The 18,086-nt window shown below is 39.1% G+C and overlaps 1 protein-coding gene across 1 annotated transcript in view; it reads right to left on the reverse strand.

Moving 5' to 3' along the window:
• The window catches only part of LOC121383805 (deleted in malignant brain tumors 1 protein-like), an 85,943-nt gene that overhangs the window by 25,188 nt on the left and 42,669 nt on the right, over positions 1-18,086 (reverse strand). Inside the window, exons 22-29 of the mRNA XM_041513903.1 lie at positions 16,549-16,712; positions 15,153-15,309; positions 12,786-12,958; positions 10,406-10,565; positions 9,282-9,451; positions 8,532-8,688; positions 7,270-7,439; positions 6,398-6,551 (exon numbers count right to left, since the gene is read on the reverse strand). Coding sequence (XP_041369837.1) covers positions 6,398-6,551; positions 7,270-7,439; positions 8,532-8,688; positions 9,282-9,451; positions 10,406-10,565; positions 12,786-12,958; positions 15,153-15,309; positions 16,549-16,712 — 1,305 coding nt within the window. The remainder of the gene's footprint in view (positions 1-6,397; positions 6,552-7,269; positions 7,440-8,531; positions 8,689-9,281; positions 9,452-10,405; positions 10,566-12,785; positions 12,959-15,152; positions 15,310-16,548; positions 16,713-18,086) is intronic.

Consider the following 18,086-nt stretch of genomic DNA (forward strand, 5'->3'; position numbering starts at 1 on the left):
TAACATCATCATAGCATATTTAATGTCCAAAACTAGCCCTCGACACAGCCTGGGCTCCAGTTCTACAGTGAAGACAATTTTATTTTAACAACATCATAGCATATTTAATGTCCAAAACCAGCCCTCGACACAGCCTGGGCTCCAGTTCTACAGTGAAGACAATTTTATTTTAACATCATCATAGCATATTTAACTAGCCCTCGACACAGCCTGGACTCCAGTTCTACAGTGAAGACAATTTTATTTTAACATCATCATAGCATATTTAATGTCCGAAACCAGCCCTGGACACAGCCTGGGCTCCAGTTCTACAGTAAAGACAATTTTATTTTAACATCATCATAGCATATTTAATGTCCAAAACCAGCCCTCGACACAGCCTGGGCTCCAGTTCTACAGGAAAGACAATTTTATTTTAACATCATCATAGCATATTTAATGTCCAAAACCAGCCCTCGACACAGCCTGGGCTCCAGTTCTACAGGTAAGACAATTTTATTTTAACATCATCATAGCATATTTAATGTCCAAAACCAGCCTTCGACACAGCCTGGGCTCCAGTTTTACAGGGAAGTCAATAATATTTGAACATCATCTTAGCATATTTGATGTCCAAAACCAGCCCTTGACACAGCCTGGGCTCCAGTTCTACAGGGAAGACAATTTTATTTTAACATCATCATAGCATATTTAATGTCCAAAACCAGCCCTCGACACAGCCTGGGCTCCAGTTCTACAGTGAAGACAATTTTATTTTAACATCATCATAGCATATTTAATGTCCAAAACTAGCCCTCGACACAGCCTGGGCTCCAGTTCTACAGGGAAGACAATTTTATTTTAACAACATCATAGCATATTTAATGTCCAAAACTAGCCCTCAACACAGCCTGGGCTCCAGTTCTACAGTGAAGACAATTTTATTTTAACAACATCATAGCATATTTAATGTCCAAAACCAGCCCTCGACACAGCCTGGGCTCCAGTTCTACAGTGAAGACAATTTTATTTTAACATCAACATAGCATATTTAATGTCCAAAACCAGCCCTGGACACAGCCTGGGCTCCAGTTCTACAGTTAAGACAATTTTATTTTAACATCATCATAGCATATTTAACTAGCCCTCGACACAGCCTGGACTCCAGTTCTACAGTGAAGACAATTTTATTTTAACATCATCATAGCATATTTAATGTCCAAAACCAGCCCTCGACACAGCCTGGGCTCCAGTTCTACAGGGAAGACAATTTTATTTTAACAACATCATAGCATATTTAATGTCCAAAACTAGCCCTCAACACAGCCTGGGCTCCAGTTCTACAGTGAAGACAATTTTATTTTAACAACATCATAGCATATTTAATGTCCAAAACCAGCCCTGGACACAGCCTGGGCTCCAGTTCTACAGTTAAGACAATTTTATTTTAACATCATCATAGCATATTTAATGTCCAAAACCAGCCCTCGACACAGCCTGGACTCCAGTTCTACAGGAAAGACAATTTTATTTTAACATCATCATAGCATATTTAATGTCCAAAACCAGCCCTCGACACAGCCTGGGCTCCAGTTCTACAGGTAAGACAATTTTATTTTAACATCATCATAGCATATTTAATGTCCAAAACCAGCCTTCGACACAGCCTGGGCTCCAGTTTTACAGGGAAGTCAATAATATTTTAACATCATCATAGCATATTTGATGTCCAAAACCAGCCCTTGACACAGCCTGGGCTCCAGTTCTACAGGGAAGACAATTTTATTTTAACATCATCATAGCATATTTAATGTCCAAAACCAGCCCTCGACACAGCCTGGGCTCCAGTTCTACAGTGAAGACAATTTTATTTTAACATCATCATAGCATATTTAATGTCCAAAACTAGCCCTCGACACAGCCTGGGCTCCAGTTCTACAGTGAAGACAATTTTATTTTAACAACATCATAGCATATTTAATGTCCAAAACTAGCCCTCGACACAGCCTGGGCTCCAGTTCTACAGTGAAGACAATTTTATTTTAACAACATCATAGCATATTTAATGTCCAAAACCAGCCCTCGACACAGCCTGGGCTCCAGTTCTACAGTGAAGACAATTTTATTTTAACATCATCATAGCATTTATTTAACCAGCCCTCGACACAGCCTGGACTCCAGTTCTACAGTGAAGACAATTTTATTTTAACATCATCATAGCATATTTAATGTCCAAAACTAGCCCTCGACACAGCCTGGGCTCCAGTTCTACAGTGAAGACAATTTTATTTTAACATCATCATAGCATATAATTCCAAAAACTAGCCCTCGACACAGCCTGGACTCCAGTTCTACAGTGAAGACAATTTTATTTTAACATCATCATAGCATATTTAATGTCCAAAACTAGCCCTCGACACAGCCTGGGCTCCAGTTCTACAGGGAAGACAATTTTATTTTAACAACATCATAGCATATTTAATGTCCAAAACTAGCCCTCAACACAGCCTGGGCTCCAGTTCTACAGTGAAGACAATTTTATTTTAACAACATCATAGCATATTTAATGTCCAAAACCAGCCCTCGACACAGCCTGGGCTCCAGTTCTACAGTGAAGACAATTTTATTTTAACATCAACATAGCATATTTAATGTCCAAAACCAGCCCTGGACACAGCCTGGGCTCCAGTTCTACAGTTAAGACAATTTTATTTTAACATCATCATAGCATATTTAACTAGCCCTCGACACAGCCTGGACTCCAGTTCTACAGTGAAGACAATTTTATTTTAACATCATCATAGCATATTTAATGTCCAAAACCAGCCCTCGACACAGCCTGGGCTCCAGTTCTACAGTGGAGACAATTTTATTTTAACATCATCATAGCATATTTAATGTCCAAAACTAGCCCTCGACACAGCCTGGGCTCCAGTTCTACAGGGAAGACAATTTTATTTTAACAACATCATAGCATATTTAATGTCCAAAACTAGCCCTCAACACAGCCTGGGCTCCAGTTCTACAGTGAAGACAATTTTATTTTAACAACATCATAGCATATTTAATGTCCAAAACCAGCCCTGGACACAGCCTGGGCTCCAGTTCTACAGTTAAGACAATTTTATTTTAACATCATCATAGCATATTTAATGTCCAAAACCAGCCCTCGACACAGCCTGGACTCCAGTTCTACAGGAAAGACAATTTTATTTTAACATCATCATAGCATATTTAATGTCCAAAACCAGCCCTCGACACAGCCTGGGCTCCAGTTCTACAGGTAAGACAATTTTATTTTAACATCATCATAGCATATTTAATGTCCAAAACCAGCCTTCGACACAGCCTGGGCTCCAGTTTTACAGGGAAGTCAATAATATTTGAACATCATCTTAGCATATTTGATGTCCAAAACCAGCCCTTGACACAGCCTGGGCTCCAGTTCTACAGGGAAGACAATTTTATTTTAACATCATCATAGCATATTTAATGTCCAAAACCAGCCCTCGACACAGCCTGGGCTCCAGTTCTACAGTGAAGACAATTTTATTTTAACATCATCATAGCATATTTAATGTCCAAAACTAGCCCTCGACACAGCCTGGGCTCCAGTTCTACAGGGAAGACAATTTTATTTTAACAACATCATAGCATATTTAATGTCCAAAACTAGCCCTCGACACAGCCTGGGCTCCAGTTCTACAGTGAAGACAATTTTATTTTAACATCATCATAGCATATTTAATGTCCAAAACTAGCCCTCGACACAGCCTGGGCTCCAGTTCTACAGGGAAGACAATTTTATTTTAACAACATCATAGCATATTTAATGTCCAAAACTAGCCCTCGACACAGCCTGCCTGGGCTCCAGTTCTACAGTGAAGACAATTTTATTTTAACATCATCATAGCATATTTAATGTCCAAAACCAGCCCTCGACACAGCCTGGGCTCCAGTTCTACAGTGAAGACAATTTTATTTTAACATCATCATAGCATATTTAACTAGCCCTCGACACAGCCTGGACTCCAGTTCTACAGTGAAGACAATTTTATTTTAACATCATCATAGCATATTTAATGTCCAAAACTAGCCCTCGACACAGCCTGGGCTCCAGTTCTACAGTGAAGACAATTTTATTTTAACATCATCATAGCATATTTAACTAGCCCTCGACACAGCCTGGACTCCAGTTCTACAGTGAAGACAATTTTATTTTAACATCATCATAGCATATTTAATGTCCAAAACTAGCCCTCGACACAGCCTGGGCTCCAGTTCTACAGTGAAGACAATTTTATTTTAACATCATCATAGCATATTTAACTAGCCCTCGACACAGCCTGGACTCCAGTTCTACAGTGAAGACAATTTTATTTTAACATCATCATAGCATATTTAATGTCCAAAACCAGCCCTCGACACAGCCTGGGCTCCAGTTCTACAGTGAAGACAATTTTATTTTAACATCATCATAGCATATTTTGTCCAAAACTAGCCCTCGACACAGCCTGGGCTCCAGTTCTACAGTGAAGACAATTTTATTTTAACATCATCATAGCATATTTAATGTCCAAAACCAGCCCTCGACACAGCCTGGGCTCCAGTTCTACAGTGAAGACAATTTTATTTTAACATCATCATAGCATATTTAATGTCCAAAACCAGCCCTGGACAAACAGTTAAGACAATTTTATTTTAACCTCGACACAGCCTGGGCTCCAGTTCTACAGGTAAGACAATTTTATTTTAACATCATCATAGCATATTTAATGTCCAAAACCAGCCTTCGACACAGCCTGGGCTCCAGTTCTACAGGGAAGTCAATAATATTTGAACATCATCTTAGCATATTTGATGTCCAAAACCAGCCCTCGACACAGCCTGGGCTCCAGTTCTACAGGGAAGACAATTTTATTTTAACATCATCATAGCATATTTAATGTCCAAAACCAGCCCTCGACACAGCCTGGGCTCCAGTTCTACAGTGAAGACAATTTTATTTTAACATCATCATAGCATATTTAATGTCCAAAACTAGCCCTCGACACAGCCTGGGCTCCAGTTCTACAGGGAAGACAATTTTATTTTAACAACATCATAGCATATTTAATGTCCAAAACTAGCCCTCGACACAGCCTGGGCTCCAGTTCTACAGTGAAGACAATTTTATTTTAACAACATCATAGCATATTTAATGTCCAAAACCAGCCCTCGACACAGCCTGGGCTCCAGTTCTACAGTGAAGACAATTTTATTTTAACATCATCATAGCATATTTAACTAGCCCTCGACACAGCCTGGACTCCAGTTCTACAGTGAAGACAATTTTATTTTAACATCATCATAGCATATTTAATGTCCAAAACTAGCCCTCGACACAGCCTGGGCTCCAGTTCTACAGTGAAGACAATTTTATTTTAACATCATCATAGCATATTTAACTAGCCCTCGACACAGCCTGGACTCCAGTTCTACAGTGAAGACAATTTTATTTTAACAACATCATAGCATATTTAATGTCCAAAACTAGCCCTCGACACAGCCTGGGCTCCAGTTCAACAGTGAAGACAATTTTATTTTAACAACATCATAGCATATTTAATGTCCAAAACCAGCCCTCGACACAGCCTGGGCTCCAGTTCAACAGTGAAGACAATTTTATTTTAACATCATCATAGCATATTTAACTAGCCCTCGACACAGCCTGGACTCCAGTTCTACAGTGAAGACAATTTTATTTTAACATCATCATAGCATATTTAATGTCCAAAACTAGCCCTCGACACAGCCTGGGCTCCAGTTCAACAGTGAAGACAATTTTATTTTAACATCATCATAGCATATTTAACTAGCCCTCGACACAGCCTGGACTCCAGTTCTACAGGGAAGACAATTTTATTTTAACAACATCTTAGCATATTTTAAATTACAACTACATGTACATGAAAAGTTAAAAGTTAAAGCTTGTTTTGTTTAACGACACCACAGAAGCTCATTGATATATGAATCATCGGCTATTAGATGTCAAACATTTGGTTATTTTGATTTGTGGTCTTCAGAGAAAAGCTGCTACATTTTTCCAAGGGATCTTTTATAATGCATTTTCACACAGTCAAGACAATACATACCATGGCCTTTGATATATTAGTCATGGAGCACTGGTTGGGACAGGGAAAAAACAATTCACAGAATGGGTTCACCAAGGAGTTTTGATCCTGCATCAGGAAAACTCTCTACTGACCAGGGGCCTAATTCACAAAGGTCTCTTAGGCTCTATTAGACAACAAAGCATCCTCTTTGCAAGTCTTTTAACATTGCATTGCGAGATCACAAAGTTGTGAGAGTTTAGAGAATTAGACCACAGATCCCGCAGTGGGAAATGAAAATATTTGTATGTAATGCAGTGTTTTACCGGCTGAAACCCATCATTGCACAGATGACCCCAGCCTCTCTGCTGTCGAACAGGTCATCACAGACTGTTCCCCAAGTCCCGTTGATCTGAATCTCAACTCGCCCTTGTGTTGGCACACCGCCTCCATTCACTAATCGCACGTTCGCTGTTGGTACTGAAACAAATCCATAAGTAAGTATGTAATTAAGTAAGTATGTAATTAAGTAAGTATGTATGATTTAAGTGCAAATAGGTAAGCACATGTTAAGTATCTAAAGTTAAAGTTTGTTTTGTTTAACAACACCACTAAAGCACATTGATTTGGTAATTTTGACTTGTAGTTTTAGATAAAACCTGCTACATTTTTCCATTACTAGAAAGGAATCTTTTTATATGCACCATCCCACCGACAGGATAGTAAAAAACGTTTGTTTTGTTCAACAACACCACTAGAGCACATTGATTTGGTAATTTTGACTTGTAGTTTTAGAGATAAAACCTGCTACATTTTTCCATTACTAGAAAGGAATCTTTTTATATGCACCATCTCACCGACAGGATAGTAAAAAACTTTTGTTTTGGTTAACAACACCGCATTGATTTATTAATCATCGCCCACTGGATGTTAAACATATGGTCATTTTGACACAGTCATAGAGAGGAAACCTGCTACATTTTTCCATTACTAGAAAGGAATCTTTTTATATGCACCATCCCACCAGAAGGATAGTACATACCACAATCTTTGATATGCCAGTCGTGGTGCACTGGCTGGAACAAGAAATAGCCCAATTGGCCCATCAACAAGGATCGATCATAGACCAACTGCACATCAGACGAGCACTTTACTACTGGACTACATCCTGCCCAAAAAGTAACAGATAACAACTTACATTGACAGATGACGCCGACGTCCTCCCCATGAGCACAGTTGTTGTTTCCCCAGCCGCGGAATGAACACTGGTCGAGGTACTGTTCGTCCCCCACACACACAAGATCATCCAGCCATATGGGACCGGTGCTCGATCCAAAGTGAGCATTGGAATAGGCTCTGGCCTGAGAACTAAACAAATAAAGAAAAAAATAACCAGAAAATGAAAATGACTTTTGGCAATAAAAAACTGCCTATGGAGCCTACACTGTGACAGATAGACAGAGCAACAAACATATGGAATAAGCCTTAGTTGTGATAAAGCTACAAACTAATGGAAGCCTAAATTGTGACAGATCAACAAAAACTATGGAAGTCTGAGCTGTAACAAAGCTACAAACCTATGAAAGCCTAATCTGTGGTAGAGCTACAAATCTATGGAAGCCTAAACTGTGACAGCTATAAACCTATGGAAACCTTAGTATGTGGTAGAGCTACAAACCTATGAAAACCTCTGTGTGGTAGAACTACAAACCTATGGATGCTCAATGTGTGATAGAGCTACAAACCTATGGATGCCCAGTGTGTGATAGAGCTACAAACCTATGGACACCCAATGTATGATAGAGCTACAAACCTATGGACGCCCAGTGTGTGATAGAGCTACAAACCTATGGACACCCAGTGTGTGATAGAGATACAAACCTATGGACACCCAGTGTATGATAGAGCTACAAACCTATGGACGCCCAGTGTGTGATAGAGATACAAACCTATGGACGCCCAGTGTGTGATAGAGATACAAACCTATGGACGCCCAGTGTGTGATAGAGCTACAAACCTATGGACACCCAGTGTATGATAGAGATACAAACCTATGGACACCCAGTGTATGATAGAGCTACAAACCTATGGACACCCAGTTTGTGATAGAGCTACAAACCTATGGACGCCCAGTGTGTGATAGAGCTACAAACCTATGGACACCCAGTGTATGATAGAGATACAAACCTATGGACACCCAGTGTATGATAGAGCTACAAACCTATGGACGCCCAGTGTGTGATAGAGATACAAACCTATGGACGCCCAGTGTGTGATAGAGATACAAACCTATGGACGCCCAGTGTGTGATAGAGATACAAACCTATGGACACCCAGTGTATGATAGAGATACAAACCTATGGACACCCAGTGTATGAAAGATATACAAACCTATGGAAACCTCAGTGTGTGATAGAGTTACAAACCTGTGGATGCCCAGAGTGTGATAAAGCTACAAACCTGTGGAAGCCTAAGCTGTGACAGACCACCTGAGCCTCTTTTGCATCGAAATCATCATCACAGACTGATCCCCATCGACCAGCATGAAAAATCTCAACTCTTCCTTGAAACCTGGTGGCACCGTTTACCAGACGTATCGGAGACTTGGTCGCAGCTCCTACAAATCATAAGCAATTATAAACAAATATTATAATATTATTTACTTATGCAAAATACTAAACCACCTACAGTAGTAACAACATGTTATCACCATCAATTACTGTAAGCTGCCTTTGTAAACATTCACATCTGCAGTCATATTTTTAATACTTTGAAGCATAAAACAGGGGGGAAAAAATACCCCACTCTTGAGTGTTAAAATGGAGACTAATTTTTATACAATCTAGATTATCGGGCATAGCCAAAGGATATAATAAAAAAAATGGTGTTCAACATTAAGAAATTTAATGTGGACGATCTTTATCAAAGGGATTAAATACTAAAAATTTAATATACCTTACCTGAAATTGCAACCTGATGGGTTTTTTTATGCAGGGGTTTCATTAAACATTCATTAAATCAAATTCAATTTAATGACACCTCAACACATTTTTAAACTACAGTTAATTGATGTTTAACATATAGTAATTTCGATACTTGCATGGAAGTCAAAAGTAAATAATCCTACATATGCCTGTATGCATGGACACATATTATCTGCTGGTATACAACTTGCACAGTGCTGTGTAAATTTGCTTCCCATGATATTACCTCCACATATGACGCCCGCATCCTCACTGTGTCCGCAGTTGTTGTTGCGCCAGTCACGATGTCCACACTGTGTGATGCTGGTCTCGTTTCCCGTACAGTGCACGTCATCAAGCCAGATCGGGCCTGTCCCACTCGGAAAGTAAGCCCCACCTCGTGGCAAGACGTTCACACTGACAAACAAAATTAAATAGAATGCATTAAAGATTCTTTGTTCTCAAATAACATTGTGTGGTATGGCAGGCATGTGCACATGAAATAATGTAGACTGTGGCGAACAAATTTTTAGAAGGTAATTGGGTCCTGTTCCCCTGAAAAATACATTGAAATTTTTTTTTTACTTGGAGCAGGGGGAGGAGGGGAGTTCGACCGCAACCCATTTGACTCCCAACCCCCCCCCCCCATGTGCATGTGTAGCTAAAACGTAGTTTCTTGTTTATAATAATACTTGTTTTCACATCTAGTCTTGTGAAATATGTCTTAATGAACAAGAGTACCTGTGATGTACATGTTACACAGGACTGCAAGTTAACTGAGTATTTTGAATTGCAGCATAAATTATTGGTTATTACCAGCATATTTAGTGAATATAAATTCCATATTTAGTACATTAGAAATTTACACAATCTTGCAACCACTTAAAGGGACATTCCTGACTTTGCTGCATTGTAAGATGTTTCAAACTAAAGTAGTTATGGTATGCAACACATAGCCATTCCAAGTGGTATGCGACACACCACCATCCCAAGTTGAACTTGCATGCAAGGTTTGGTGATCTCAAATGAAATGATAAGAATGATACGCTCTGGAAACAAAAAGTGTACGGATGTACATACAGGCAGACAAACGGAAGAATGGATGAACAACGCCATACCATAATATGATCCATCAAAGATGGGCATATTAAAATGGTTCTTTGTTAAACATATAATAGATCAAACATAGCATGAATGGTAATTGGATTTAAGCATGACAGTCAACTGAAACTGAAGTGAAATAAAACAATGGTTGCATCACAATGTGTGACATACGAGACATATAGCACTCTAATTTGGTTTAACTATACAGTACCGAGTGATATATCTCATCAGTAGATGCAACAACACCGTATATGTTGAACCACTTACGCTGAAAAGCCTAGCATCTTGCAAATGATTTTCGCAGCATGCTTATCAAAGAAGTCATCACAAACTGTGCCCCACGTGTTGTTATAAAATATCTCCACTCTACCCTCCTGGGGTGAGGTGCCACCCCTTAATCTGACCTGAACAGATGTCGATACGCCACCTGTAAAGACAATATTAAACATGAAGCTGGTCATTGATGCAGTGAATTATTTGTAGAGGATTACATGGTCAAAAGACAATCATTACCATTAATGAGCTGCAGTCATGTAGAGCTGGGCAGTATACCGTATATACCAGTCGGTATCAGTATCATGTCAATAACGATTTACTGTTCATGTAGAACTGGGCGGTATACCATATATACCGTTCAGTATCGGTATCATGTCAGTAACAATTTACTATACCAAGCAAATTTCAAATTACAAAAATTTCAGTACTGAAAAATGTTATCCGCCATTTAGTAAAGCACTAACAATATATCTGATGAACACAAAATAGCTGAAAAGAAGAGAGAGATGAGGGCCTTGTGTATGGAATTTAATTTTATTTAGATGAAATTAACGGGCAAGACTTACCTCGGGCATGCATTTAAAACTGAGTATACTGAAAATACCGATTGATATCAGTATCGGTATCGGTACTGTATTACATGTAATACTGAATACCATACCGATACTGAGGTAAATTATACACAAAAATACCGATACCAATCCAGTGCCTGAAATTTCAATACCGCCCAGTTCTAGAAGCATGTGCTGCAACTTACAATAATATGGCTGCTCTGGAACTTTTCCAATGGTGCATATCTGCTCCATTCTGGTGAATATAAGCAGCTAAATTAGGACTGGTACTGATAATCAAAAGAATGTATATCAATCAATTTTTAAAAATAGTAAAACAACAGCAAAAACAAGAAGTTTGTTTTGTTAACGACACCACTAGAGCACATTAATTAATTAATCATCGGCTACTGTATGTCAAACATTGGAAATTCTGACATGCAGTCATCAGAGGAAACCCGGTACATTTTTCCTAATGCAACAAGGGATCTTTTATATGCACCATCCCACAGACAGGATAACACAAACCGTGACCTTTGATATACCAGTCATGTTGCACTGGCTGGAGCGAGAAATAGCCCAATGGGCCCACTGACGTGGATGGATCCCAAACTGACCACTCATCAAGCGAGCGGTTTACCACTGGGCTACATCTTGCCTCCAGACACAAGACAGACAAAGAGAAGAATGACAGAAAGATAGAGATAGTTTTGAAGAAAAAAGGATATGAAGTCATGTTTAAAAAAGTATGTTTACTATTCAACAACAAACTATGTTAGTAGGTCAGAGAGTCAAAACACTAAAAAAAATACATGTTCAATAATAACCCATTTCAGCCTGTGGAAATGGACGGTAAGTTCAGTTAATCTACAAACCTGCAACACACATTAGGATAAGGTAATAGCAGAGAGAGGCTGAAGTCTGTGAAGTTTAAACATGGAAATATCATCTCAAAATAAACCACAGCTTGTTTCTATAACCATTACTTCTCAGATAAACGTGCGTTTTTAGAATCATAAACAATGCATTTTGGGTTATTACAAAAACCTGGATGATCAGAACCAGTTCAAGTATACGAACATGACTATTCTAAATAATAAAATGTAAGTACATGTACTCGGTGCCGGATTTATAAGGGGGCAAAGGGGACAATTGCCTAGGGCCCCCTACCTTTATAAAAAATTTTAATAATTATAAAATTAGAGTTGTCATGGCTGAGGGGCCCCCCCAGATTAAATCCACTTCCTTTATAAAAAATTTTAATAATTATAAAATTAGTTAATATTTTTAGTTGTCATGTAATTTAATTTCTATGTTGAGGGGCCCCCGAACCTGAAGTGCCCCGGACCCCCCAAGGTTTAAATCCAGCCCTGTTTGTATCTAATTTAATTTCTATGTTGAGGGGCCCCCGAACCTGAAGTGCCCCGGACCCCCCAAGGTTTAAATCCAGCCCTGTTTTTATCTAATTTAATTTCTATGTTGAGGGGCCCCCGAACCTGAAGTGCCCCGGACCCCCCAAGGTTTAAATCCAGCCCTGTTTGTATCTAATTTAATTTCTATGTTGAGGGGCCCCCGAACCTGAAGTGCCCCGGACCCCCCAAGGTTTAAATCCAGCCCTGTTTGTATCTAATTTAATTTCTATGTTGAGGGGCCCCCGAACCTGAAGTGCCCCGGACCCCCCAAGGTTTAAATCCGGCCCTGCATGTACTTCTAATTTAAACTGACAAAAACGGCTTTAATAATGAAAAATACGTCATGGTGTTTAAAAACTAGTGTCCGTCACTTTAATGACTGTCCGAGTCAAGAATATTGCACTGTACCTTGCTGGCACCGAACCCCGGCATCTTCTGTGTGGTGGCAGTTGTTGTTCCCGTATCCATTAAACGTGCACAGTCCAAGGTTGGCCTCCGTGCCCACACATTTCACATCATCCATCCAGATACTTCCTGATCCCTGGCCATAGTGAGCCCTGAGAATGCTGGTAGCACCATCCCTGAACAGAAAAATAACAACAAACATTTTTTTAATGTTTAAAAAAAATATATATATACATTATATATATAAAATATTTTAATAAAATAATAATACAACAAAAAACGAATATATATACATTATATATATAAAATATTTTAATAAAATAATAATACAACAAAAAACGAAAGCCTCTCCTCACACACACCTAAACAACAAAAAAATAACCCTACTGAATATAGAATTATTTAAAAAGTATGGGGATTGTAACTTTGTCTCGTTCCGAGTTAGTGCTCCACCACTGGTGTAACAAAGGCTGTGGTATGTACTATCCTGTCTGGGATGTGCATATAAAAGATCCCTGCTGCTAATCGAAAAGAGTAGCCCATGAAGTGGCAACAGCAGGTTTCCTCTCTCAATATCAGTATGGTTCTTAACCATATGTCCGATGCCATAATAACCGTAAATAAAAGGTGTTGAGTGTGACGTTAAATAAATATTTTCTTCCTTCCTTCTTGTAACATTTCACACCCATTACTATATGGATATTTGTCACTTTTAGTGAAAATTTTACGCCATAGAATATATATTTTGTTGGGGTTTTTATTTAACTTTTTTTAAATTGATAATCATACTTAATACAATAACTTTACATGACAGATCCAATGTTTATAAATAAATATATAAATGTGAAATGTATACAAAAAATAGTAATAACAATATCAATACTAGTCCTGTCCTAAAACAAAATCCTAAAAACAGTGTTCAAAATACAGAAAGAAAGTCCACCCTACAATTATAGGACATATAGTTAAAATAGCAAGAGATTCAAAATTGTAAGTAAAAAACTGCTACACCAAAAGATAAGTGCCCCCCCCCCCCCCCCAATGATAATCCTACTGAATATGGAATTGTATAAAAAGAATGGGAACTGTAATTTTAATAATTCACGGTCATTACTATAACAATATTTGCCACATTTTGTGAAAATTGAAGGCTCATAGGTCAAATATTGTTAAAACAGCAATAGATTCAAAACTGACTCCAAAAGCTAAGTGAAATTTTGTCTACTTTTGTTTACTTGAAAAGGTGGTCAATGTGTCCATCATCTTGCTCGTAGACTGGCCTCAAATGCTTTTATTCATGAGGAAAATAGAATTTTCTGATTTCTTGCAATGTTACTTTTTCTCATTTCTCTCTTATTTAGTCCTTTAGTTCATTCTCTGTGAACACTGCTGTGCCATAAACAAAGGTAGATAAAATTTCACTTGGCTTTGGTGTGACAGAAAACTTAACTTGCACTTAGGGGATTTGAATCACAGTCCCTAAGGATGACAGTCTAGGGCCCCGTTCCACAAAGCGATCTTAGCACTAAGATCACCTTAGTGCATAAGGTAGCTATGCATTTAAGGTGATCTTAGGGCTAAGATGGCTTTGTGGAACGGGGCCCAGCACTCTATCAACTGCGCAAATATGGAACTTCCCACTATAGCTACTGCCAGTAGGAACACATTAAACCATCACTACTAAATCAGTAGTAGGTTCAAAACGATAATAGTTTCTATATTGTTATCGACTTTATCATAAACATACACTTTAAAATAGTTTAAGTAAACTGGTATAACTAAACAATTTCAAAATGTAAGTATGAACGTGATATTTTCTCTATCCCAGTATAGGTAAAACACTTCAGTATATGGTTTACTGAAACTGGTATCACTAAAACCGTTGAAATGTAAGTCTGAATGCAAACTGTTTTAGTTAAACTTGTATAAGGCAGAAGTAACAGTGATGTCACAGTCAGAAAAAGCAGTAAGTGCATTGGCAGTTGCCTAACAGACTTGTAATCCAATGTTGTTTTGATGTCTTGTACATGTGTGGATACCTACCCTTCCGCCTTATACCGGTTTAGCTATTACATGTGTGAACACTCATCGTCTCCAACCAAAAGTGTTTGAGCTAAACCAGTATAGTTAAACCAGTTTAACTTATGTAAGTGTGAACACAGCCAGTGGCGGATCCAGAAAATCCATTTAGGGGGGCCACAATGACATGAGGCGGAATACCAAGGGAACTTTGGAGGAGGTTTGGAGGGGGATCACACCACCCCTGGCTCCCCTAGATCCGCCTTTGACAGCTTAAAATACACTACAGCCACAAAGACCGGTAATACATTTACACTGTTTCTATGTGAAAATCTGTGACTAAAAACCCACGTTGAGAATCCCAGTGACCGACACGTGACGGCAGCATCGGCATTTGTCCAGTAGTCATCACAGACCGTTCCCCACTGTCCGTTGTGCAGCACTTCCACGCGGCCTTCCATAGGAGAAGGACCGTTGGCCAGTCGCACTTGAAGCTTTGGAGCACTCTCTGTGAAAGATAAAAGTTGTTTTGTTTAACACCACCACTAGAGCACATTGATTTATTAATCATCGGCTATCGGATGTCAAACATTTGGTAATTCTGACATATATAGAGAAAACTTGCTACATTTTTCCATTAATAACAAGGGATCTTTTATATGGATCCATCACACAGACAAGATAGCACATACCATGGCCAGTCATGGTGCACTGGCTAGAACAAGAAATAGCTCAACAGGCCCACTGACAGGGATTGATCCTAGTCTCTGTGAAGAAATACATGTATTTACAACAGTCATAAATATACTCAACAAAATTAATTAAGGGGAAGTATATATTTTCAGCATATTTCTTTAAATATCGTTAAAAAAACCCCCAACCAAAACTCTCAACTTCTTCCATTGTAAGATGTCCACATTGTGGCATGTTCCTAAATTTTAACATTTAAACAACAGTTTAGAGTGAATGAATTGACAAGTATCTTTACGAACCAACAGGTAATGAACCACAGCCAAATATGCATTTTGTTATTTTGTTATTTATGTATGATTTACATTTATAAAATATTATGGGTGGTGGGTGCTACAAAAATATGCACCTTAGCATGTTTATGATGTGTAAACAGGCTTGTGGGCAGAAATTTTAGTGGGTTGGTCCAGATTGTTGCCAGTGAATTATCAGGTTGGGGGGAGACATGCTCCCCCCAGAAAATGTATTAAAAAAACTAAACATTTGCTTGAGTAGAGATAGTTCGAACCCCAAAATCGTGAACAATCATTGCTATCTGGAGTATGTAGCTGCAACAAAAATAATGCATGATATACATTTTGCGACTTGAGGTTTCAGGCATGGCAGAAGCAAATAGTCACTGGGGGGGTGGGGCGTCTGGGATCAAGGGTGCAAAGCAAAATTTCTACAGGGTTCGGGGTATGTTCCCTCGTAAAATGTTTAAAACTAGATGTGCTGAAATACAACTTCCTGAATTCTAGAAGTAAAATTGATCTCTGCTTTCAGATTTACTACCAATAATATTTTTGATCCGAAATTATTGGGGGGAGGGAGTAGAGCCACCCCAGTCCTCCTGCTCCACCATGCCTGTGTTTGGTGCGAACAACACAAAAGTTAAACACATAAAAAAATGTTACATAAACCAACTGCCTGTCGTCTTCCCTTCCACCCCACTTGATCAATTCTGAAACAACTGTGACAAAAGCCAACATAAACAAATTTTGAGATAAAGACGTACGTGTGTTACAGAGCACCCCAGCATCCTCGGCGTGTGAGCAGTCATGTTCAGCCCATCCCTTCGACGTGCAGTTCGCAATGGAAGTCTCCGTACCAGTGCATTCCACGTCATCCAACCAGATGGGTCCTCGCCCTCCCCCAACACTGTGTGTGGCTGTCCCTGTCCTGTTAACACAGAAAACATGACATAGGCAATAGAAGTGCAGACAGAAGCCAGATGGGTCCTCACCCTCCCACAACACTGTGTGTGGCTGTCCCTGTCCTGTTAACACAGTAAACATAACATAGGCAACAGGTCCTTGCCCTCCCCCAACACTGTGTGTGGCTGTCCCTGTCCTGTTAACACAGTAAACATAACATAGGCAACAGGTCCTCGCCCTCCCCCAACACTGTGTGTGGCTGTCCCTGTCCTGTTAACATAACATAGGCAACAGGTACTCCCCCCCCAACACTGTGTGTGGCTGCCCCTGTCCTGTTAACACAGTAAACATAACATAGGCAACAGGTCCTCGCCCTCCCCCAACACTGTGTGTGGCTGTCCCTGTCCTGTTAACACAGTAAATATAACATAGGCAACAGGTCCACCCCCACCCCCCAACACTGTGTGTGGCTGTCCTTGTCCTGTTAACACAGTAAAGATAACATAGGCAATGGAAGTGCAGACAGAGGCTAGTGGGAAGTGGGCCCCACTAATTTTATTATATAGAGAATACTACATGAGTGGTCATTATAGATACCATTTATCTTACAACGAGTTGTTTTAAACAATGTAAAATAACAGACATGAGTTTTGTCTGCTGTTTCTTCGTCATACCCTCAAAAACATGTTTTAAATTAAATTTAAATGTTTTTTCCAACTAAAACTTATTGATGGAGCTTGTGCTTATGTGTCACAGAGAAATAATTTTCAAGTTAACTTATAAATATGTCACAAAACTATCAATTTCAACTGTGCTTATTTGATTGGATGATATGGCTGTGGCAACCAGGTCATCACCTAGATGCTGCAAGGCTTATGTCTTTAAACTGATATCACACATATGTTATTGGTGTGTGGTGTGTGTTATCATTAATAACAAATGATGTACTCATCATCGGGTGTGTAAAAAAAATGATATTGCTTTAAATTTGTATTTTTTTCATACATTTAAGGGTGTATACTACCAAATCAAATCCCATAGATGACAATAGTCACATATGTAGCTAAAACTCCAACTGGCAGCATATTGGAGGTCAAGCTGCTCATTTCAGAGATAACAGATAGCGTCTATGACTACCCTAGTTCCGCACAAAATTTGTGTACTTTTTTTTACAGGTACCCCATACATGTTTCAAGCACAAGGCTACTTGACACAGAGGTACTAGATGAAATACAATTGCGTACATTTTTTGTCCAGATGAAACTCTTTTTTTTCACAACCAACACACATTTATCACCAATCACAGGACTTGTGGTATTAATGTCTCTATCAAAAGTTGGGTGCACCTCGAACTTTGACCCAGCCAGAAGTTATTTGGTTTAGTACTACCGTAATCATT

This window comes from Gigantopelta aegis, chromosome 10, assembly GCF_016097555.1.
Source record: "Gigantopelta aegis isolate Gae_Host chromosome 10, Gae_host_genome, whole genome shotgun sequence".
Lineage (NCBI taxonomy): Eukaryota > Metazoa > Mollusca > Gastropoda > Neomphalida > Peltospiridae > Gigantopelta > Gigantopelta aegis.